General features: G+C 44.6%; 1 protein-coding gene across 2 annotated transcripts in view; it reads right to left on the bottom strand.

Moving 5' to 3' along the window:
- Positions 1 to 23,271, bottom strand: part of EPAS1 (endothelial PAS domain protein 1) — a 125,763-nt gene extending 102,492 nt beyond the window's left edge. The window contains exons 1-2 of one of the 2 annotated variants that reach the window (XM_035111181.2): positions 22,798 to 23,271; positions 8,837 to 8,893 (exon numbers count right to left, since the gene is read on the bottom strand). In XM_035111181.2, coding sequence (XP_034967072.2) covers positions 8,837 to 8,893; positions 22,798 to 23,123 — 383 coding nt within the window. In that variant the 5' untranslated portion in view covers positions 23,124 to 23,271. The remainder of the gene's footprint in view (positions 1 to 8,836; positions 8,894 to 22,797) is intronic. The other variant, XM_035111182.2, reaches the window with a different exon arrangement.
- Positions 23,272 to 26,048: the final 2,777 nt, after the last annotated feature.

Below are 26,048 nucleotides of genomic sequence, written 5' to 3'. Positions count from 1 at the left end.
GCACGTGAGGTGTCAACCTTCCTGAACTTTTGGGTTTGGTCAGTGCTTAGGTCAGAAACATTCTGTAAAACCCATATACCAATGGAAACCAGTTGGGATATATAACTCTTCACTACCACCCTAAATTATACTGCTTAATTAAGCATAGTTTGGGATAACCAGAAATGGACTTTTGTGTGATCTCCATTCAGTTCTGCTACACAAAACAAATTCCTGGGCTCAGAATTCTTTAAATCTAAGTTTATGCCTTCTGTATGAGCATCCAGTTAGTGGATTTCAGAATTCTAGTAAAGAAAAATAAAATGGCTCTTTCAAGCCTAATGTCTGTCTATTTCTCCAATATAGAGCTAGGGTAGTTCAGAAAGGCTGGGAAGGGGGGGTACGTCCATTGTCTGTGCCCAACTGCCTGAACATGTGTACATATGCTCATGCACAGACCTATGTTTTAAAGAAGACTTTTCAAATGTCAGGTAGGTCGTCTGAGTTTTCATTGTGCTTCCCAGTGGCATGCAACATGGACTTGGGTTATCAACAAGGAACTTACAGCGTGGAATTCCATACATGGTATCCGATGAGCAGCAATTGTGTTTGCAAATAATTCTAGTAGAGCCCTGCCTTGCAAACACAAGGTGTTGCAATGTGGGTCTAGCTCTGGTTTCAAATTCCTACTCAGCCGTGAAGTTCACTGAGCAACTTTTGGCCAGTCGCTCACTCTTTCTCTCTCTCCCCTCTAACCTACCTCGCAAGATTGCTTTAAGTATGATAGTGGGGATAAAAGCCATTCTTGGTAACATATATATATATATATATATATATATATATATATATATATATACACATGCAGTAATTGATTTAAAACAAACAAACAAAACTCAAGATGAATATGAACGGGGCAGGGTGCTGCAAGCATAAAATTATAGCCTGTCTCCTAGGTGTTACTTAAAAAATAAAAGTATCTTCATGAAATCCTTGTATAAATGTTAGGATTTTCTTTGATCTAAGCTGAAGCAAAGAACAACAAAGACATTCCAAGTTAGTCCAGCAAGATGGCCCATCCTCCCAACCAAAAATCCCAGTAATTTGCATCAACATAAAGAACTTTGAAGAATACAAGGTAATACCGTATTGGCTCGAATATAAGCCACACTCCCCCCCCCCATTCCGCCCATGCAGAATATAAGTGTGGCCGCCAAAGGAAGGGGGAACGCCACCGGCAAAGTTGTGTGGCTCCCCCCCCCCCCGCAGGAAGCAGCCCGGGTTTTTTTTCCCCCCTTCAATTTTAAAGGTGCGGCTTATTTGCAGGTGCTTCTTATATTCAGGCCAATACGGTACTGCCTAAAAATCTGTTTGGTTACAATCACGACATCAGCTGTAAAATATCTATTTGGGAAAGTTTTCATGACTTTTACACTATTCGTCTCTGTCACTGCCCTCCCTCCACCCAAATCTCTGGTTAAGTGAGAGTTAATCCAAGATGGAACCGCACATGTTAGAATAGTCTTGTGGTTCCATTTAAAGCCAGATAAGCCACCCAGATGGCGCTGTGGTTAAACCACTGAGCCTAGGGCTTGCTGATCAGAAGGTCGGCGGTTCGAATCCCTGTGACGGGGTGAGCTCCCGTTGCTTGGTCCCAGCTCCTGCCAACCTAGCAGTTCGAAAGCATGTCAAAATGCAAGTAGATAAATAGGAACCGCTACAGCGGGAAGGTAAACGGCGTTTCCGTGTGCTGCTCTGGTTTGCCAGAAGCGGCTTTGTCATGCTGGCCACATGACCTGGAAGCTATACGCCGGCTCCCTCGGCCAATAATGCGAGATGAGCGCGCAACCCCAGAGTCGGTCACGACTGGACCTAATGGTCAGGGGTCCCTTTACCTTTACCTTTTAAGCAATTCATATTCATTCAATCCAGTTTTTGTTAAGTCTTCAGAAGGTGTGTCAATCCACTCAGCAACCAATGAAACTGTCATAGTACCATGTTGGATTCCTCCCGCAGATTTCTGCCTGATTTGCATACATTTCAATAGCGAAACTTGAATTTTTTAATCACTAACAATTTAATTTTCTTTGCAGAATAGCCCTCCAGATGTTGTTGGACCCCAGATCTCATAGCCCCCATCCAGCATAGCCAATGGTCAGGGAATATGGGTGCTGTAATCCAAAAACATCTGGGAGGGTCACGGATTCCCCATCCTTTATATACAGTGGTACCTCAGTTTATGAACACATTTGGTTCCGGAAGTCTGTTCATAAACTGAAGCGTTCATAAACTGAAAAGTAATGGAAAGTGGATTAATCCGTTCCAGACGGGTCCGCGGAGTACTCAACCTGAAGCGTACTTAACCCGAAGCTTGGGTGTAATTGGTTCCGGAGGTCTGTTCATAAACTGAAGCGTTCATCAACTGAAGCGAACTTTCCCATTGAAAGTAATGGGAAGTGGATTAATCCGTTCCAGAGGGGTCCGCGGCATTCGTAAACCAAAAATTTGTAAACCGAGGTGCTCATAAACCGAGGTTCCACTGTAGATGGATAGGACACGAATATATTTCAGTACACATGAGCAACTGGTGTTTTTTCTTTGGAGTGGTTGCTTGGGTAAGCCACCTTGGGGGAAATAATTGTGCTTGTTTTGGAAACAATGCCAATCCACCCCCCACCCCCCAATAAAAGGGCTGCTGAAACTCACCTTAGTGCACAAGTGCCAAGATGCATTCAGAATGTCAATGTGATTAAATCAGCAAGAGTTGCCACTCACAGAAGCAACTTCTGCTGTTAAGTACAACTCTCATCAACTGAATCAAGATATCGTTTTACCTACTTTGTCCGCCGCATTTGGCAGATCCAGCATGACAACAACAAACTATGTCCATTATCTACCACAACTATAGATCTGTCAACCGCAAGATGCATTAATTGCACATTAATCCCTCGAAGTTTACCTAGCCAATTGTTTCCAATGGCATTCAATCTCTATATAGATGCTATAGCATAAAGGTCACATTCAGATCTGACGTAAAACCCATTAAAAATTGCATGCTGCTCAGGAGGCACAGCTTACCTATGGAGACACGATGGGGTGGGGTGGCAGGAAAGGTTAACACAGAGGATTGCCAGATAATGTACGCCTCACACTTTTACCACACCTTTCCAGTAATTATAAGCCATTGCCATTACTAATAATTGGTAGTAATCAGCCCAAAATGGGGGTTTGGGTTATATAACGATAGCCGGGACAAGAGAAGTCTATCCAAAGAAGGCCGTCAAATCTAAACCAAGGCAAAGTTGTAGGACCGGAAACTAAAACCCAATACAGCTTTCATTTCTCCTTCATTAAAGAAGATGGAGGCTTTCAATAAAGATTCATCAATTTTAGAGGGACTATTTTATACCAAAGATGAAAAGATGGGTTTGCTATTACCTCACAGAAGGGCCTGATTTAGATGTAACTACAGTATCACAGTTTTATATCATAGGAAACAAGTATTTAAGAAACCCAGATTACCTTCACCAAAACGATGTGTGTGAGGGAAAGAGAGACAGAGAAGGGCGAGGAAGGAGCATGTGGGGGCACAGGGCTCATTTTCAGCCTAAAACTGGTTTAAAAAATGGAAAGCCTGAACCAGGCAATGTACCACTGAGGTTTTACAAGTACAAGGAATGAGAGGGTGAAGAGTCACTTGACGAGCCAAAGCTTTTCTTGATCTCCCAGAGAAAATGGCTGGCGCAGAGTCATCTCTCACAAAAGTGACAACCAGAGCATTCACTGAAGGAGGATGTAGCCATGTGGGCTGAACACTACTCTTCTGTTACGTGAAGACATTACTGTCAACAAATAAATAAATTTACACACACACACATAGGAACAGCTTCGTCAGCACAGCAGGATTTTGTGCTGCCATTTTGGTTATTTAGAGAAGGCTCTGAGAAGGGTCTCTTTGTGGTTAGCAACTGCATGGGAAACGAAAGTTTACAACGCACCAGTATTAAATTTCCACCCAGTCTTCTGCTTATTTCTCTCCCCCCCCCCCTTCAGGTTTGTACATGCCCACATAAAGAGGAAAGCTGCTGTTGTGCTTATTTCTAGCACACTTAATGCTTCCCATTATGCAACAGCTCAGGGCAACACTGAGGCACAATAGAAAGGATTATTTGAATTCAGACATCACTGTTTATTAGTGACAGCAAAAACACTCTTGCAAAGACTTTAGATAGCTAATAATAACAAATAAAGATAAAGGCTCCTGTAGCATAACAATTAAAATGCTGAAATATGAACTGGAACCTATTAATACAGCCAAACCAAGAAAGCCCATCCTAACATTCTTTTTTTAAAAAAAAAAAAAAAAAAACCTAATTAAAACACACAAACTTTCATAAAGTATTTAGCGCTACATTTGTAAGCAGCCTCTTGCTTACTCACCCATGGTAGGTTAGGGTCACTTCCAAGTTGCAAGTCAAGGCTATGTTTTTTTGTCCCTAAACGTAGAGTTAGTTGGCTCACTTGTTTGTTAGTTTCTTTGAGGTATTTCCACGCCACCTTTTGCATACAAACACGTGAAGGGGCATTACAGTTAAATAATAAATTAAATGTGATAGGCGTGTAGCAAAGCTTATTTTGAAAAATGGTTGTCCAAACAATATACAGTGGTACCTCGACTTCCAAAGGCAATCCGTTCTGCGGCGCTCTTCGGAACTCGAAACCTTCGGAAGTCGAAGCGTCCATTTTGCGCTTGCGCAGAACGCACACGCGGTGAAAATACTTCCGGGTTAGCGGACTTCGGAAGTCGAAACCATAGTTTCCATAAGCATATACTTGTTCACACAACCAGCTTTGTCCATAAGTATTTAAAACGTATTGGCCCATGGGAGGGCATGACAATGACTGACAAGCAAATTTCCTGCACATGCCTGTAACACCGGGTGGCTAGCATGGCTCAGAAAAGCAACTGAACTGAAGAGAGAGAGACTATATGCGCCAAAGTTGAGTGAGCAAGCCATTGAACCACAATGCTGAATGAAGGCATGTACCTACCTGGTACTTCCGAGCTCCCAGCCTCTGGCATTCTGTGATCTATATTAAGCACTAAGTGTGTTTCAAAACAGTGGAGGAGGCTGGACTAGAAAATATTACAGGTCTGCCTAGTCTCCCAAGCTTACAAGTGCATTTAGAAGACGGTAAAATCTTAATTGCAGTGGTAGGAGATCAATCATATAAGGTAGGGGCAGTGGAAGGCACCCAGGTGTGTTCAACTGGCTTGCGTTAAAATACCGCAAACACCAGTGTTGTTAGTTAATTGTTCTTCCAGCCCAACCTTCAACAAATGGTCCCAGGGGAGTTACAAAAGGACCACAATTAAAAATATTAAAATCACCTGGGAAGTTTACCTTAAAATGTCAGTAAGAAGAACCTCAGGATAAATACATTCGGAACAAACACTGATTAATATGTCAAACTCTGATCTAGAATCCCCCAGAAAGAAAAGTTTCAGGAAGAATAAAAAGGGTTTTGTTCCATGCCTAAAAGCATAACAGAATAAGTGTCAGTAGAGATGCAAGAACACAATTTCCATTCTGACCAGTATTGGTTTCAATCAGGACTTTTCTTTTGCACTTTGGTTTCTGCCAAATACTACGTTATTTGACTTACTATCCGCTATTCAACATAAGTTATGTAAATTATTTGTGTACTGTGTTCATTTCGGTGTAAAGGAAATGTAAAAACAATGCTACAAAGTCATTTATTATTAATTGTTTGCCGTTTTTAAACAACAACTACATGAATGAATACCGATTGTGTTATCTTGGCTGATTACCATTTCTGACCACAGATGAACATGCAAACTTGCAACTGCTTCCATTTCCTTTTCTGTTTTCTTCAGAATTCTCTTGACATCCCAAAGTGCCAGGCAGGCATCTCTGGTGGAAAAGCTCCACAAACTACGGCCAAAACCATTATCTCTCTTACCATAACCTGCCTCACCTCTAGTGGCAGAGGCACCTAAAGAGAACCAGCATCTGGGCAGACAGACATGGAGATGTTTGTCTGTTAGATACCTGGACCCCAAGCTGTTTAGGGTCTTAAAGATCAGCGTGTGGGAACTGGGCTTGGAAATGAACTGGCGGCTATCACAAGTTCTTGTAATACTTAAAGGCAACCAGTGCAGCACACAACCCAAAGCACAACAATGAACAACATTGCGCAATTTGAAAAATCTCTCAATTAAAAATGCATGTGCTAAAACAACTTGAAATCACAATATAATTGCATCAGAAAATTGTACTCTAAAAGTTTTCTTTAAAAAAAACAAACAAACACCAAAACCCCACAGGAAAAATGAGCCCATAATTGAAGATGAAAGACTTTCCAATACCGTCTCCTAAAAATTAGCATAGTTTCAGCATTGCTTCACATAGATAATATGTTGGTGTATTTTCATTTTATATGGATCTCCCATGAGTAAGTAATATCCAAAGCACGGACCAACTTTCCATCTGGCGGGGCCAGCCCTATCATTAGGCAGAGTGAAGCAACCACCTCAGGTGACAGATTTTGGGGGGTGGGGTAGGGAAGCAGCCCCCCTGGCCATTTCCTGTGAGCCTCTTAGTCATTTCCCTCTGTTGGAGATCAGAGTTGCATATGCCACACAGACTGCACCCCCTAAACCACAGGGACCCCTCAGTTCCACTAAGGTGCAATGGAGGATGCTACCCATTGCCAGAGTTGAAGGAAGGCTCAGCGGCCAGTCCTTGCAGCTCCTGCACATAGAACTGTGGCAGCACCATTCTGTACTTTGCCTCAGGCATCAAAAGGGCTTGGGGCCTGCCATTGGCATTTTGAGAAGTGGCCATACAAATTTCACGCTCTCCCTGCAGACTCATAATACCTGGGCGCTATGGGATCGTTGGACTTTGAATTTTTCAACCATGCTTTTAATTAATGTATGTGAAATGTGTTGGTAGACGTTTATATAGCCAAGCTGAGTTTTGTAATATTCCATACTGACAATGATAAATCAGATTACATAGATAGATAAAATGCATCATACACTGTTTATGGCATCAACGGACATATTTGTTATGCTCTCTTTAGTTTTTCGTTATCCATCTCCCTGCCCTGCCTTTTTGCTGCTGTTTGTCTACTGTTTGTCTACTGTTACAGTCACTATGTCCACCAACTGTATTTTAGCATCTTCCATGCCACCAAAGTGAGAGAGAAGATTATAATGCTGTGCAAATCAAAGCATATTAATGATTAGCTGTGACATGGCAAATAGAAACTTCTTTATTTGTATTTTCCAAAGTTAAAGAAAGCTATGTTTTGAGTTTGTATTGAGGGCTTTGCATCTTTTTAAGCCAACATAAACAAAACAAAATAGTATTTTCAGTGCACCTCCAGGATCTTAAAAATACTGTGAAAAAGAATGGGATGGATAGCATCAAGGGTTTTTTTTGGCTTTTTTACATGGAGGGTAATCTAATTGTGAATACACATGGTTAGGAGATTTGTTGATAATGTTATCTGGAGGTTCAAGGATCAGCCTGTGATTTTCCATACAAAACAAGAGCGAAAATAAGCAGCATGGTATTTAAAATTAAAAGCCCAGTGAACATGTGCCACTTACTGCTACCATTATGTACGTCTAACCTAATCAGCGGCCAAATCAAATGCAAGCCATCTTGCTTAACTGTGACAAAATTGCATTTACGGAAACTACTTCAGAACCTCTTAAAAAATATGACCTTCAGACTTCCTTTTATCTCAGGCAGCAAATGTTTGTCTAGACGCCAAGTGCACAAACTGTACATTCTAGAACACTTAAAAATGAAGTACTATTGGGTCCTTCTATGTGACAATCCTCGTGTTCATTCAACTAGATGGCCTTTTGCTGTCGCAAAAACCGAACTGGCTGATTTGGAGCTTGCGTGTAGGCAAAGACTTTGTGCTCTTAATGAGAACAGGTGTAACCCTGGGCTGGATTAATCACGATGTTAGGTAAGCTCCTCCACAGCAACATTTCCATTCCAAACTGGGGCTCCGGCTGCAGCACAAACAAGCAAGACTTTCCCAATACTTATCTTTCCATGGGTCACTTTTGAAATACCCTGCAGCTCAGAACACTGCAGCTGCTCTCACCTCTCCAGAGGAGCAGTGGGCCGGATCCCAACACCATGCAACTCCACCCGCTCTTCTTATAAACCTCAGCTGGATCCGCTCCAGATTCTGTTATACTAAAATTACTGGAAAACGGTGAGGTCACAGCCACACCATACATTTAAAGCAATCTTATACCACTTTAATGTTTAAAGAACCTTAAGAACTGTAGCTTGGTAAGAGCAATGACCTCACAGCGTCACAGACCTACAGTTCCCAGCCATAGCTGCCAAGTCTCCCGTTTTTCGCGGGAAACTCCCGGATTTTAATCCGTTTCCTGCTGTTCTCCCGAATGGAAAAAAAATCCTGGAAATCCCCCGGATTTCCTACCTGCCAGGGAGGCTCCATTTTGGGTGCTGGCGCCGCCCGATTTCCGGTGCCCAGACATGGGTAGCGCGGCACCGGAAGTCGCTTCTATGCATGTCCGGACATGCGTAGAAGCAACTTCCGGTGCCATGCCGCTGCTGATCCCGCATTTTTCAGCAGGAGACTTGGCAGCTATATTCCCAGCACCCTTACCAAGCTACAGTTCCCAGGATTCTCCATGACAGTTAACAAGTGCGTAAGAGTGCTTTAAATGTGTGGTGCGGCGGATGTGACCCAAGTTGCAAGCTAACCATTACAACACCTCTCAACTATTGCCAATCTCCAGAGGAGAGGTGCCGGTCCTTCTGCCCCTTCTCCTTACCTGTTGCTGCACTTCCCAAACTCCCCTGGCCTCGATTCCAGGAACCTGTTCTGCTCCCTGTAACACGCAAGGAGAAGCCCATTTAGTCCTGCCCTGTGCACCCCCCACCCTCCCAATATCTCAAGTTGCTTAAGTACTCTTTCTATAAAGTACCAATTGGAGAACAGCCTTTACCAAAGGTGTCATGGGCTTTGAAGACACTCGAACTCAGGACAAAAGGGAGAAGCGAGCTAAGAGGAAGACACGTTTGGCAAACGCTCACCACGACTAACTCCCACCCAGAAACCTCTGTCCCCACTGTGGAAGGACGTGTGGATCCAGAATTGTCCTCCACGGTCACTTACGGACCTACTATTAAAACTGTGTTTATGGAAGACAATCTTACTCGGCTACGAGTGATCGTCAAAGAAGAAGAAGATAACGTACCAGTCTTTAAAGGCAGGGTGCATACCCTCCAACATTTCTTCGATGAAAATAGGGATGTCCCATTCCATAATGAGTTTTACTATTTATACCCCACACATCTTACTGGGTTGCCCCAGCCACTCTGGGCAGCTTCCAACATATATAAAAACAATTAAACATTAAACATTAAAAAAACACACACACACCAGGATTGCCTTCAGACAGTTCGGGTAACTCCATACCCTCCAGCATATCTCCAAGGAAAATAGGGACATCCTAAGGAAAAGTGGGACATTCCGGGATCAAATCAGAAACCAGGACGACTTCTCTAAATCAGGGATGTGCCTGGAAAATAGGGACACTTGGTGGGCGTGGGGAAGAAGTGCATTCAAGCAAGTGCCATTGCCCTGCACTGGTTTCATACTGGCAATAAGTCTGTATGTTTTAAGCAATGGCTTCTTCCAATCTACTAGCGAGCACAAGCCATGCCCAGTTCTGAAATCTGTCTCACCCTATGGCCATATTGCAGGGCGTGGGTGGAACTTGGCAGAGGAAGTGGGTGGGATTAAAACGGACACTGGGGTGTGTGGAAATAAAGTAACACCCAGCTCCATCAAAGTTACCAATTATACCCAACAAGCTTCTGGAGCAGAATATACCATATAGCCGTGCTTCTTTTTCCTGCTCACAGGCAGTAGCAACAATAGATCATTTGCTCATGTGGGCTAGGTACCGTACAAGCAGCTGTAGCGAAGAGATATTCTGCTTACAAGTGACTACTTGCAAGCAAATAATAAGCCACCAGTGAAGTCAGATCATGCACCCTGTTTGTGTCTGTGATGCAAGCAGCACATTTAAAGCACGTTGCTTTGAAACCTGCAAACCGGGTGCCAGGAACTGTAGCTCTGTGAGGGGGAACCTACAGTTCCCAGGGTTCTTTGGGGGGAAAGTTGTGACTGTTAAAAGTGGAATAAATGTGGGGAGGAAATATTTCAATCAATGGTTTGCTCCAGCAGCTAGCAGCTAACATGAAAATTGAATGCAGGGATGAGGGATCTGTGCCCACCCCCCACATGCTGCTAAGCTACACCTCCCACCAATGGCTCTGCTGGCTGTGGGGGGGATGAAGGTTGGAATCCGACAACATCAAGAGGACCAGAGATTTCCCTCCCCAGTTTACTTGCTAGGAAGGAATTTCTAAGCAACTTTTAGTAGCTCCATCGACAGGCCCATGAGCATGCCTGCTCTGGAATACCTTAAGCTACACCCACATGATTCATTTGTCAGCTCGGTTACTCAATTTTGGGATGGAAAGATAACCTCCTGGAATCCAAGCTTCCCACTGAAACAATGCAAAGCTCCCTGTCGCTAGTCTAACTGCCACATTCTGGATTAGCTGTAGTTTCCGAGTCACTGTCAAAGGTAGCCCCACGTAGAGCGCATTGCCGTCGTCCATGCAAGACAGCCTCAACAGCCACATCCCCAGGCAGAAGCCACAGCTGTGTCGATCCATTATTGTATACTGGCTGATCTCCTACTTTCTGAGCCATGTTCAAGGTATTGGTATTAATTTCCAAAGCCCTGGAGAACTTGGGTCCAAGGGAACCCAAAACCCTTATATCCCAGCTCTGTCACAGAGATCATCTGCTGGGATGTCATTGGTTGCCCCCTGCGCTGCAAGTCTCACGATAACAAGAAGAAATAGAGTTTTAGTGGTATCACTGAACCTTCTGTTTCGACCTTCAAATGCTGGCTGAAAACCTTTCTGTGCCACCAGGCTTATGCCAGCAATTAAGAACACATCTCTCCATAAATAGTTAGTTAGTTGATGGGCTCTGATTTTAAATTTGCATGTGTTTTTATTACATAGAGTTATTATTGTAAACCTCTGTGATGATTTATTTTTTTAAGATTTAGAGGAATCTAAGTATTATATATATATATATGTATATATGTATATATGTATATACACACATACATACATACAGGCACACACAACAAAGAGCGGCAGTTTCCGACCTAATACTCAATTATTAGGGTCAATAGGACCACAATGCTATGCATGGTTTCCAAGGAGTAAGCTCAAGCTCCACAGAACTCACTGCATAAATAAACTGTAAAATATACTGAGCTTTAAACAAAAGATCTCTTGGGGTGGGGTGGGGGACAACAACAACCCTTTGTAATTGTGTCCATATATTGAAAATCCATTAAAAAAAGATTGCCACCCAGCTGAAATGCAACCTTGAGCTTTTAACAAGAAATGAAAACCATCTTGCAAAGAAGTGTTAGAATTTTAAATTGCTATCCTGAAGAAGGAACCCTATCAAAGAAAAGAAAGTACCTAGCCTCTGAATATTTCCCTCATTCTCTTTCCTCTATGCTACTATGTCACGGAAAAATTTGAAAGGATGAACTCTGCTACCGAGCTACAGCCCTTCCTCAAATGATTGGCTCCTCTTGTCAAAATAAAGATATAAGAGACAGAGTGGGGGCATATGCATATGCTGCATATGCAAATGAACTCAATCCCAGAATCATCAGAACTTCGGGGGCGGAAGACAGCTTGGACCAGCCCCAAAAGACAGTCTACTGTTTCTAAAGTCATCATCAAATTCCAACTGGGGGGTGGGGGGTGGAGAGAAGGGAACTAGGAGGGACTAAAAGATGTCAAGGTCCATGTCCTATGTCCTATAAAGATGGAGGCAACTCTTTGAGCGTTCTCCTCTTCCTTTTTGTAGGCTGAGCACGACGAGGACAGTTTGCCAAACTAGAGCAGCCACTGGCCTGATGCAGCAGCGCTAGTCTCATGTTCTTCTCATGAGGTTGGATTCTGTAGTGCTGACTTGTCCCCTGCCCCAAGGAGCTTCACACACAAATTTTGGCAAACAACAATGGAAGAAAGATGGGGGCTGGGAGAGAGAGAACATGTATCAACTGCGTGTTCTTAGGCAGAAGTTCTGCTGGACTCCAGCTCCCAGCAGCCCCAGCGGACATTGCCAATGCTCAGGGGTTATTTTCTTCTTATTTACAACCGTATTTCTGTACCGTTACTTCATACCATACAAAACCAGGGCCATTTGCAATGCTGAAACACAAATCACCATTTAAACAGTCAGTGCAAATAAAGATGCAGATATTTAGATTCGGATGCCTATGGTGTGTATGCTGCAGTCTTTAATTTTTGTTATTTTTTCCCCTGGATCTTTTTTCAATAATGAAACACAGAACCAAATAAACAGCACAAGCCTGGTCGGTCGATACAATTTGTCCACATAAAATAAAAGCGTCACGACCAGCCAGTACAATGCAAAATATCAAATGATGAAATCAAATATCAAATGGGCCGTGGTTTTGATAGCATTCCCTTGCTCTTTTGGCATGAAAAGCTCCTCCCATTTTGAATGACAGTCAGGGGATGTTACTGCCTGGTATAAAAACCATACTGTTCACTTTAGACTCAGGCACAGTTATAGCAGGAAACACACTTAAACAGAACCATGCTTAAACAGAAGCATATCATAAAAAGCGTTCTCTCTCTCTCTCTCTCTCTCTCTCTCTCTCTCTCTCATTTCTCTCTCTCTAGCACATATCAGGTGGGCTCCATTGCCATTATAAGAGAACAAGGGAAGCGTTCATGGTGAGTTCCAGCACCTCTTCTTCTAGAAAAATAGCACTTGTGTGTGTGTGTGTGTGTTTTGCTGAAACTGCAGATACCAAATACACCTGTACATAAATGTAAATACGAATTTAGTTACCCATGTGTGGCAAGTTTTACAAGGAGGCAAGAAATATATAAAGGAAAATTATATATATATATATAAAGCTATAAAGCCCTGCATGCAAACAAACATAGGTGGTGGTTTTGTTTTGTTTATAATTGGAAGAGGCTATTTCTACTTCCAGGTTACTGATGTGGCAAGAGTGGCTGACATTCTCCACGCGCAGGAAGGAAGTGGGGGAAAGTGGGTTAGTGCCCTTTTTCGTATTTATTGGCTAAGCTGCTTGGCCTGGTTTTTTGTTTCAAACTGAATAGCTGTATTTCTGCTCAGATCAAATATTATTCTCTCACTATGAACTGGAAAAAAAACATCCCCAAACTTTCTAATTCAACTGAACTTTTACGGAGGCCAATTAAAACTAGGGTGCGCAGAATCAGTCATGTTCTCCAAATAAAATGAAATAGAAACTTGACAGATCCCACATTCTTGTGATCGCAAGAAGAGCCCAAGAGCAGAGTGCCTTTCCCAAAGATGAGGCATAAAAAAATTCAATAAAAGCAAACATTGTTACCATCGGCCTTTACAATGGAACACAATCGTCAATGTTTGTTGTGTCAAGTGAGGAGGATAAAGGCTACTTTCATGCCATCCTAATTTCTACAAATTTAAAACTAATCTCAGTGCTTTAAGCCAATTTTATTGTATGTTTTTCAGGGCCCCGCCCTGCCAGGCCAAGTGGGAAAAACCCTGAAGGGCAGAGAGAGCAGGTCTTCCAGAACTCAGAGCCAAGATGGTCTCTTTGTGCCTCCAGGTTTTAGGGCAAATCATCCTGCTTCATTTCCAATCAATGCCTGGCCCTGTATCTTCCTGCTGAAATTTGATAACTTTTCATACCACCAATGACCCAGAGGTGTGTGGGTGGGTTTAGCCCCACTTTTGTTCTTGTTGTTGTTTTATAGACTGCGTTTAAGCCAAAAATGACTTCTAAGTGGTTTACGACTATAAAATCAAATACCTTATTAAAATACACAATAACAAGACCACTGGAGCATTGAAACATCCTTAATTAAAACATACCATTGAACAGTTAATTAAAACGTGTAACCATTAAAACAGTTATGTATGTATGTATATATATATATATATATATATATATATATATATATATATATAAGCTGCCAAGTTTTCCCTTTTCTCACGAGGAAGCCTATTCAGCATAAGGGAATTTCCCTTAAAAAAAGGGATAACTTGGCAGCTATGATATATATAAATAGTTAAAACAACAAAATCAGAAGTTCAATGTGCTTTCCCAAACAGGTGTGTCTTCAGGAGCTGGCAGAATGCCGATACTGATGGGAGGTATCTCATATTTCAGAAAGCTATAGTAGAAGTGCCCTTCTACACAGCAGTAATGCAAAAACACTAGGGCAGCATTGCAGAACACCTAATAAAGTTTAACAATTTGTGGACGGTACAGTACAGCGTAAATCCACTAGTAATGCACTATTATTGTTTCATTGATAATATTGCAGACTTCACGGGGGGAGGGGGAGCACCAGTCTTATTCTGGGTAGAAGGAGCATCTGAACAGGCCCACAATAGGACTTCTTGGGCTAAGACTAACACTAGCAATGTTATATTTGGGCAGAGTGAAAACATGGAGATCCTCCAGCAGAGAGCAATCAACTCAAATGAACTTTCTCTATCAATAAATATCCTCCGCCCTCAGCTGAACAGCTTCCAACCCCTTACTTTAATTATTTGTTCAGCTTATATAGTGATCTTTCTACAGAAATCCCAGATAGGTTAACATAATAAAACAAACATAAATCTGTTCAACAGGTAAGTTTAAAATTTTAGAGCAGCCTTTACCAACCTGGTGCCCTGCAAATGCTTTGGAATACAACTCCCATCAGGACCATTGGAGATGTAGTCCAGCTCTAACTCTAACATCAAGAGGCCACCAGGCTAGTGAAGATTGCTAGTATACAGGATATCCAGTATATAGAAGGCAATGCTACAAAACAGTCTAATTCAGCAGTAACAGCTTTGTAGCTGTTTAATTTTTATATTGATTAGCCATTCAACCTTAAAGATATCTGCATTTTTATTATATATTATTATTATTATTATTATTATTATTATTATTATTATCATTATTATAAACAGTCCTGGCAGTTTATGATATGGTGCTACAGTAATACCTATATTACAGATAAATATACATAACATAAGTAATCCCTGAGGCCTTGTGATGCTCACTAGGGCTGATTTTAGTTGGGAGTCTGACAACATCTGGTTATCCACCCCTGTGTTTAAAGCAGGGTTGGTGTATGTCCTGAATCTCCCAGAGGCCATACTTAGATTCACAAAATGTGTAGGGGCATGCGTACCCCCGTGCCCACCTACCCCCCAAAAGCACTGGGCATATATATCAATAAACTCAAAATAAATAGAGCTGAAGCTGCAATCCTATGCGTACGTACTTAGCAGCAAGTCCCACTGCACTCAGTTTGCACAGGATTTCAGTGCAAGCTTTAGGATCGCCAAAAGAAGCAGCTGTCATTGCTGTGACTGCAGAATCTGACTCACTGCTACAGAACCTTATATTCCATTTCACTAACACAAACACTCCTTCCCGTCGGCTTGTTTTCCAAATGAACGTTTTCATGGCGTACAGAAAAAGAGTGCTGTTTACATTCTTTGGGGAAGAAAAGGCAAAAACACTCCGGCCAAAATCTGTAACGCTACGTGATGCAGATTAAATGTTTGCTCCGAGTAGACAAAACCAGAAGAGCTACTTGGCCTTGCAAACTCCGCCAGCAACAGAAACGACAAAACGGTTAATTGCTTCTGGAGCACACGAGAACCCTGAGTGAAAAACCAAGACCTTTCAAGAATTTGAGCTAAAAATGTTCTCGGGACACTGCGCCTAAAAAGAAAACAGGAAATCTGTCCCAACAAGATCTGGACATCTGGACATATTAGTCTGGGACATTGCAACCGGCAACACTGAGAATTGTACCCATGGGGCTGTGGAACTCCCTCCCAAGGGAAATCAAGTAGCCCACCCTTCTCCCTTGCGTTCAGGAAACTTGCAAGGCTTATTTATTTATTTATTTATTTATTTATCCATCCATCCATCCAGACATTCGGCTGATGGTTTTACAAAGTTTTGTTTGTTTGTTTGTTTGTTTGTTCTCCTGTGTTTAATTACTATCTGCAGCCCATTCTAATGTTGCTCTGAATATTGCAATTCGTGTAACCTTGTAGTTGTGTAACACCACGGGTTCCCTTGGGAGAGGAAGGGCGGCTTATAAATTTGGAACGAAAAAAATAAATGTTTGCGCTCAGTGGGATTCCCAGTTTGCTGTATCAGCAGCACAGATGAAGGTGAGAAGGATGAGATTCTTGGCGAGCAGAAATTTAAACATCCACTCCCGGCAATGCCGTCTCCCTCGCTCCCCGCGCCTCCACTGCTCCCATGATACAACTGAGCACCAGCAAAGAGGGCGAGCACGGTTTGTGTATGGAGGTTTGTGTTCTATATGTAGTTCAGGTATGTGTAACCACGTACACAGAGTGGCAAAGTGGTGTGTATTGCCATCTTGGTCATGCCCACATTTGCATTGGCCACATTCACCTTTGGCATGAGGCCCTCAAAGGGTTGGGTCTTAGTGAATGTGGCCTTTGATTGGGGGTGGGGAGTCCCATACCCAATATAAAGGGTTGCAGACACAGGCTATGTGCACACTACACATGCAAAACACATTTAGAGCACATTGTTTTCCGCCAAAGAATCGTGGGAACTGTAGTTTACTCCCTCAGACAGATCTAATTCCCAGCACCCTTAAACTACAGGTCCCAGAATACTTTGTGGGAAAAGCCACTCATTTAAAGGGTGCTTTAAATATATGATGATTACCCAGTCATTGTGTTATTCAGCCTTAAGTTTTCATTTGCCTTTCAGTACTAGTCACTCTACATAGTAGAACATTTTATTACACAACACCAAAGCAAAGAACATGCTTTCTAGCTTCCAAATATGCCCCAGAACAGACACAGCAGCCCCACACCATCTGCAAGACATCTACTAACTTCTCCTTCTAGTTCACAAGTTAGCCTTTAACTTTTCCGAATTTTGATCTGGCAGTCTAAAGCTACAGAGTGTGCCTTTCCTTCTGTGCTTATTACGACACCCTAAAATTCTAAAAGAAGAAGAATAAGAACAACTTTGCTAACCTGATACAGGAGTCCTATAGACCCCAGTTAAGTCATAGTTTAAAAGAACAGGATATGACACACTCAAATTTAATGCAAGCATATTAAATTGTTCTAAGAGCAGTTGTTCATATTCCAGCTACAACTATTGGAGTGGGTGTGTTATACAGAGTCTGAAGTGATCCCTGTTTTTGAGTCATATTCCACAGATGATTTCCCCACACAGAGCCGTAGCTAGGTGATCTTACGCCCCTGGCAGCACCATCCAGATTGCGCCCCCAAGCCGCAGGCAAATTAGCTCTTCTTTCTGCCTCTCCTCCAACCCTCCCTTCCACCCATTCAATTCGCCCTCTATTTAAAACCATTTCTTACGAGGAAATAATCACTATTCATATTTATGGACGTATTATTAGCCGATTTTGCGCACCCCTGGCCGGGGCCCACCTCACCACCACCCCTAAGCTACGGCCCTGTCCCCACAAATATTATTCATGCACCTTTTCTTCAATAACCACTGCAAAAATACTTCTGGGAATATAATTTATTCCTCTTCTTGCTCTTTTTGAAGAGAAGGTACTGGTTAACACACCCTTGCCTTGACTATATCAGCTTAGCTGTTGGGTTGTTAAATGAGAGCTTTTCACCATGCTGGACACCAGGGGTTCATTTTTCCTCCCCGGCACACTTTTAATGAATGCAGCAAACGCACGCACACCACAAGAGCGGACGGCTGAACGCCATGGACATTCAAGTACTTTATTGTTCACGAAAGCTGAGTTGGCATCAGAGGAGAAAAGTTTTACATGCATAGCTGCCAAGTTATCCCTTTTTTAAGGGATTTTCCATTATGCTGAATAGGCTTCCTCGCGAGAAAAGGGAAAACTTGGCAGCTATGTTTACATGTATCAGTACATGCACCCAAAGGCAACAGGGGTTAAATATTCAATAAATAGGAAATATTCCAAAGGGACATGACCTTTACATTACATATCCTTGCTCATTTGAAGCTATCTGCTCTGCTCTGCCAAAACAACAGATAGAGCTACGCCAACAATGCCAAGATCTTATACATATACCTTATACAGGCCAAAGGGGGCTTTATGGTAGGTTTGCTCTGGGAATCTTCACACATATCTATATTTCCTTCACACACACACACACACACCCTCCATGAAAAGCTACCAAGTTTCTAAAAGGTGCCACACAAGAAAACACAAAGCTTTAGTGTGTACCCAGATCTCCACCCAAACTGTGGCCCCTTCTCTTCCATGCACACATTTCTTGACTATAATAAAAGAGAATGGAATGACGACTGTTCAGTTATAATCGCAGAACTGTAGACTTGGAAGGGACCACAAGGGTCATTGAATCCAAGCCCCTGCAATGCAGGAATCTTTTGCCCAATGTGGGGCTCAAACCCACCACCCTGAGATTAAGAGTCTCATGCTCTACCGACTGTGCTGGTTTGGAGTCACTATGCATCTCACAAGCTCTCTTTATGGCAAATTGGAAGTTTCTACCAACAGAAGTCCGCCCAATTAAAAAAAAAGATACAAACTTAACCCTCTTTGAATGTCTTAAGATAACAGACCATACAAGAGAAACACACATAAGATGTGAAGTTCTAGGTTGCAAATATGGAAACATATATATTTTTAAGACAACAAACTACCCGTGCTCCAAGTTTGATCCTTTCAGCAAAACCTGGACATGATCCAGCCAGTGTTAAAACACTTTTAAATCCAGTTGAAGTCAGTAAAACACACTAAGTTTGAGTTGATTTTTGCTATACCCCAAATTTATATTTTCAGGGATTGGAACCAAGGGGTAACTTAAACACATAATGTGTAGCACCTCATGTGCATAGAAAACTTCCCCAGTAAAACCACCAGGCTTCAAAGTGCTTCGCACCCTGAAACTCCTAATAATTAAAATGAAGACACATTATATCAAACTAAGACTACTCAGGAGTAAGATCCACTAAATTCAATGCGAACCAAGGCTGGGTGTCACATTAACACATCACACCTTTGTAGCCTATGTTGAATAAAATAATATCCTGAACATTCCCTGGTTGAACCCTCTGGTGTAACAGACATTAAGAGACTAAACTGGGAAGCTGGAAGCCTCCAGTTCAAATCTGCCTCTGCCATGAATACACTAGGTCAGTGTTTCCCAACCTTGTGCCTCCAGATGTTTTGGGACTACAACTCCCATCATCCCTAGCTAGCAAGACCAGTGGTCAGGAATGATGGGAATTGTAGTCCGAAAACAGCTGGAGGCACAAGGTTGGGAAACACTGCACTAGGTGACTCTGCATTCTCAACCATGGGTGTAGCGAAGATGGGAGGCAGAGACCTGCCCCCTTGAATCAATAAATAATAATAAAAAAGCTAACAGAGGTTCTGCGCCCCCCCCAAAAAAAAAACAAAAATCCTGGCTACGTTCCATGTTCTCAACTGAAATATGTTTAACAACAGGTGTATTGTAAGGATCATTGAGAATGTACAGTATGAGAAACATTTTGCACAATCAGAAAAGTGTGGTACAAATCTGAAGTATTAAAATTGTCAATTCCTGAAGCATTGAAAGGTGAAGGGGGAGGAAACGACCCCTTTCAACTTCACCTCTGATGGTGGCTAAAAATGTGTTGAAAGGGAAACCACATAGAGGATGCGGCTGAAAAAGGGAGAAGCATCTTCGTCGACACAGGCTGGCTGCGTTAAAGAACCCGCCTTTGCACAATCGGCAAAGCTAGTAATGGGGGAAGATGGCGTAATAAAAGCAGCCGCGGAGCTGATCTGAGGAGGAATGGACGGAGCAGGGGGGCGGGAGGGGCAGAGGTGGCGGTTGTGCAATCCAAATTCACCCTTTAACCTCCCGGGAAGCTGCCGGACCTTCCCAGCAGCACCAGCCTCCAAAAGGGGATCCACTTGACTTAAACTGCCTTGCACTGGTGAGTCTCCGGACGGCTGCCTTCAGCCTGTCCCAGACGCTGGGAGGGTCTTCAAAACTTCGGGGAGGAGTGTGTGTTGCTCTCCACCGAACCGATCGCCCCCAGAAATTTCCTTGCGCCGCCGGCGAATGCTCATTTCAATCCGGTGTCACTCCACACATGATCTCCAGCTTTTGGAGAGACGGTGCTGGAAAGCCAGCGCTCCGCAAACTGGCGCAGTTCAAAAGTTTATGTGAACGCAATCTCTCTCCTCTCCTCCACGCCCCACAAAAAAAAAAAACACTTCTTTGAATCCTACTCAGCTATTGACGAATTGCAACCGAAGTTTCCAGCGAGCTGTTATACGCGCTAAGACGCGCGTGGTGGCGATCCGTGGTGGCACCAGGGAAGGACTTGGGGGCGCAGAAGCCCAGGCCCCCAGTCCACAGGAGGGGCAGGACGCAGCCCCAAACTCAAAAGGGATGGCTTACCGCCCAGGGAAGCCAACGGGATGCCTCCGACCCAGATTTTGTGGACTCCCAACTCCATTCAGCACCCCACACACACAGTCAGCATGGCCAAGAATTAAGGGAGGTGAGGGGTTGTCCAAAACATCTGGAGGGCGCCACGTTGGCTACCCTTGGTGAAGTAATGCTGATGACCCCCCTAAAGAAGGCTCACCCGCGTAAAGAAAGACCATTAAGTCCAGGGGCTAAAATTACCTAACTGTACTCCTGCAGTTTTCTGACGGCGCATTTCTCCCTAGCCTACGCTGGCTGAAAATCAGCTGTGCATTTAGTATTTTCGGGGAAAGGAGTGTGAAGTGTTGCATCTGGAGTGGCGGCTCCTTAGTGCAAATTGTCGTTATTCCTGCCTCTGGAAAAATAAATAGACCACGGGACGCAGAATGGGAGTCACTCCGTTTACTTTGTAGAGGATTCGACTCAATTCTTTTCTCGCGTAATAGCTCCCAGACGCGCGACAAGAGCGAACACCGACAAAACATGCTAAAGTCCCATGTTGTCATTATGCAGACAGATGCACCCCGGGTTACATTTTAACTGGCTGTCTAAAGGCCCACGGAATGGGAATAAGGGGGAGCGATCTTCGGATGCCCCCTTCTCGGTTCTAGAGGTTCTAGAGTTACAGTAGTTCAACTGGTAAAGAGTGGAGCAGGATGCCAAAGCCGTTGGATTTTAGTAGCGTGAGAAGAGATCGTTTTCGGACCTCTCTTTTTAAGGTTGATAATCGCTTTCCGCCCCCTAAGAGTAGTTCTGTCTCCAAAAGACACTGGCACACACAGACACGCACATTTCACAAAGTGCAGATCTGCGACGGTTCCTTAGCTTTGGCGAACAGCTTTCTTGGGTAAATTTGGGAGCATCCTACCGTATAAGCCTCAGTCCAAGGAAGAAGAGGAGGGAAAGGAGGGAAACTAGCCCCAAAGCTGGAAGTTGAACCTTCCAAAAGTACACAGATCTGGGAACGACAAAGCTGTCACAGATCCCGAAGCAAAGCCAAGAAGAAGTAACATTATTTCTTTCGCGCCGCAATTCCAGTGAATAGCTTCAGTCATTCCCAAGGCATCGGGACGAGATCCTGCCAAAATTCAGCGCGTCCATGTCCCGCGGATTTCAAGGGCAGAGTTAAGAAGCAGGGGCTAAGCCTTTTCGCCCTTTGAAATCGTCGGGAACTTAACCAAACGTGTTTTAAAATATATTATTATGAGTATTACAATCCAGCCTAAGAAAAGCTCTCGGAGGTCCTGTAGATTTCAGGGCAGACGAACACGTGTTTAATGAACTCATGAGAAACATGGGTTTTTTTAAATAAACAAAAACAAAAAACAAAGGGATGTAAAACTGCTCAGCTTAGTCTGGATTGTACCCAACATTAAAAACATAAGACAAAAGTGTGCAAACATCAACAAGCGAATCGCACAAGTGTGTGTGTGTATATATCATAGCAGCCAACTCCTAGGGGGCGAGGTCCCTTCGACCCTCCAATAAAATATTTGAGGGGGCCGGCCCCCAAAAATTGATAGGCATTGCTATTCAAATGGTGTGCATATACCGCGTCAAGTGATCGATTATGCAGGGCGAGGCTTGCCCAATATTTTATTCAAGTTGGCACCCCTGTTGTGTATACACACTATATATATATACACACACACACACACACACACACAAAAAAATACGGTATATATACCGGTATATACACACAAAGGTGTGTGTGTGTGTGTGTGTGTGTGTGTGTGTGTGTGTGTGTGTGTGGAGCAGTGCCAACTTGAATAAAATATTGGGGGGCCCAAGTAAGCCCCACCCCGCATAATCGCTTAGAAGTCGCAACACCCACCCACCATCTAAATGGCAATGCGCATCAACGTGGGACCCCACCATGCAACCCCAAAAATAATTTCAAGGGGCCACCCTTCGTGAGCTATATGCCCATTATATCAAGATCAACACTGAGGCCTTCCCGTCCAACAAGCAGAACGACGATGATACAATATTGACAAGTTGTTGCTGTTATGACCTGATACGGCAGGACAGACCTCAGCCGGAGAAGCGCCACTTTGGAGCTGAGAGGACTTTTTCCTAAAAGGGTTTCTTTCGGCGCCGGATCGGGGGTGGGGGTGCCCTGCCGCCCAGGTGCGCCCTCGGCGCCTTTCCTCTTACCTCTTCTTCTCCTTCTCCGCTGTCATCGTGGAAGCGGCGACTCCGCTGTTCTGCGCGGCGTCCGGGTACACGGGCTCCCTCGTGGGCGCGCCCGACCCAGGCAGGTAGGCGGCCTGGCTTGGGTGGGTGGGAAGGTCCCCGGAGGCCTTTGGATAGGTGCAAGTGTCGTGCAGGGCTGCGCTGGCGGGCTCCCTCTTTCGGCCGCGCAGGTTCCCTGGTGGCGGCGAAGGGCTCGGCGCGCGCTCCTCGTGGCGAGCGGGTCCGGCGGCGGCGCTGCTTTCGAGGCTGCTGCGATCCCGGGGCCGAGCCGCCCCTGAGCTGACCATACAGTCTCAGGACACTGCCGAGGATTGTACAGTCGGCTCAGGGGAGAGACGAGGCGGGGCGGGCACTTAGCTCCGCTTCTTGCCGGCCGCTCGGAGGGGGATCGACGTGAAGAGGCAGCTGCGCGCGCGGGGCTCCCTTTAAGACGCGCAACCTGGGCCGGCGCTCCGAGAGGGGCAGGCGCGAGGCGCTCCTCAGCCAGCCGACGGCTCCCGGCTCCAGCTGGAGCGGCCGACGGAGCGCCGGCCAATGGGCGGGCGAGGCGCGCGCCGAGGGGCCCGCCTCCTCCTCCCCCGCCTCCCTCCCCGCCCGTCGAGCAAGTTTCTCCGACTTGTTGAGAGGAAGGAGGGCGGCGGGCCAGCCGGAGGGACGCGCGGTCAGAGAGAGCGAGAAAGGGGCATCGCCACAGGCGGCCTTCCGGGCACTCGAGCCTCGGCCCCGGGACCTGTTTGCCTACTAGGGAGCTGAGAGGGTTCGGTGACGCACGGGGAGGAGGAGGACAGGCGAGGAGGCAGGCAGGACACGGAACAGCTCCAGGGAGCCGTCAAGAAGCTGCCAGGGCGAGTCTCGCGCGCCAGGGCCGGTTTCATTCAGGCCCTTACCATTAACTCCCGGGGGCAGGGGTGCCAACTAGAATAAAATATCGAGGGCGGGGGAGGGAGCAGGCATGCCCCGCCCCGCATCGTCGATCACATGACATGGCACACGCACACAAAATTTGGGAATTATTCTCAACTTTGTGGGGAGGGGGTAGCCCCCTGAAAGATTTGATGGAGGGAGCTCGACGCCTAGGAGTTGGCTTCTATGCCTAGGGGCCAAGGTCCCTTCAGGCCCCCTCTGAAATATTTGAAGGGGGCCAGCGCTCCCTCCAATTGATAGAAATTGCCATTCAAATTGAATGGGTATTGCAGTTCAAATGATGTGCGTGTGCCACATCACGTGATCACAGGGTGAGGCTTATCTTGTGTGTGTCCCCCCATATTTTATTCAAGTTGGGACCCCAGACCTTTTTTTAATTATTTAATAATTTATTTAATAATTTATTTAATAATTTGTTTTATTTAATACTTGCCCTTCACCCCAAGGTCCCCTGCAGGGTGTCACTTGTGCTGAGAATCACAAGTGCGACCGCACTGACGTCCTGTTCGCAGGCTTCCCGTGGACACCAGGTTGGCTACTGGCAGAACAGGATGCTGGGCTAGATGGGGTATTGGCCTGGTGCAGCAAAGATCTTAATGAATGAGAGCCCAGCAGACCCAAACTTATTGAAGGTGGGGGAAGCCTCCTCCACTGGAGGGATGGCTGCCGAACCTCAATGGTGGTTGGTCAAGAGTCAGTGGCTATAGGCACCCCTGAGGCCCTGGAGGTTCAACAGCTGTTTAGTGGTACACCAATTTTGGACACACCCTGTGAAGAGTGGTTCTCCATTGGGAGCCAGTGCCATCATGGGTTGAGCATAGACTAGGACAGTGGTTCTCAAAGGGTGTGGCATGCCACACTGGCCTTGCAGAAAAGCATGGCAAGTGTGGCAGGAAGATTCAAAGACAATATTATAATTTGGGAATGACTCATGTAGGTGCATTGTTTTATACTTTCTAGGTGTCCCGTGATCATATTATAAAGTAGTTGTGTTCTGTGTTATAAATCAAGCACAGCTAGGAGTTGTTTCTTTTTTTTTTCTATTGGTGTTTCTTGTCAATTAAAAATTTGGTGTGGCTCGAGCAAATATATATCCTGCCCTCCAAACAGAGCCCAGGGCAGCAAACAACAAGTAAGTACGGTATAAAACAATTCCAGATGCAGGCCAGGAAATATATTGGCTGAAAAGGTTTGTTGAAAGAGGAAGGAGTTCAGTGGGCACCGAAAAGACAACGGGTGAATTTCCAAGGGGCAGGTACTGCAACACTAAAGGCCCAATTCCTACATTGTACAGACTGGACCTCCTGATAAGAGATTATCTACTATGGAAAACCAGAGCCTGGGAGTTCTCCACAATGTAGTGCAGCCACAGAGAAGGCCCTCTTACACTTTGTGTGTTGTTTTTCATAAAGTGCCATGAGACTATGATTGAAGGGTGATATAAGATGATAAAGTTAGTATTTTCCTCCATTGGCTGTGCTTTTAAGTCATAGCTGCCAAGTTTTCCCTTTTCTCGTGAGGAAGCCTATTCAGCATAATGGAAAATCCCTTTAAAAATGGGATAACTTGGCAGCTATGTTTTAAGTCCTCGCTAGGTGCCTCACAGGCTTTTGGGTGCATGCTTTAATAAGCAGATAACATTCCACCTCTGGCACAAAACTCACCGGGTGACCTTGGTCCAGTCACTTTTTCTGGAACGAACCTACCTCGCAAGGTTTAGTATTTATTTACTTAAATCTTTTCTACCCCACTCTGCAGCTAAAAAGGTTCCCGGCTTACTGATCAGTTTAAATCAACAACAACAACAAAGCTTGCAGTCTAAGGGATGGGGAAGGAAAAGCAAACTCAGGCGCTGCTTCTTAAAGTTACAGAGTGATCTTGAAGATAAAAGGAGGCGGCCCTGCATGCTGCCCTGAGCTCCTTGGAGAAGGGCAGGATAACATACTGGTAATCCCTGACCTGCAAATGGCAGGCTGGAGTTGAGAGCCAGCCTGCACATTGTGCAATGTGCAGCGATAGAACTCTGAACGGTGCCTCTCCGAGCAAAGCTGGTGACTGGGAAAAAAGCTTGCTGCATGCAGCAAACTGGCACGCCATGCATGCACATGCATGGAAACAATGCATAATGTACAAAAAATAGTCAAGAGTCCCTACCGAATGGCATCCTGATTGATTGACCAGCCAAATAATTTTGGTTGGACGGCCTTTGTGCAAACAGTGTTCAGTATACCACGAAGCCAGGAAAGCTGTGTCGATGGCCACTTGCACTTTGTTTCCTTGGGCTGTCA

The sequence above is a fragment of the Zootoca vivipara genome, chromosome 3 (genome assembly GCF_963506605.1).
Source record: "Zootoca vivipara chromosome 3, rZooViv1.1, whole genome shotgun sequence".
Taxonomy (NCBI): domain Eukaryota; kingdom Metazoa; phylum Chordata; class Lepidosauria; order Squamata; family Lacertidae; genus Zootoca; species Zootoca vivipara.
Note: the sequence above shows the minus strand (reverse complement) of the source record. Positions and strands in the feature narration are given on the sequence as shown.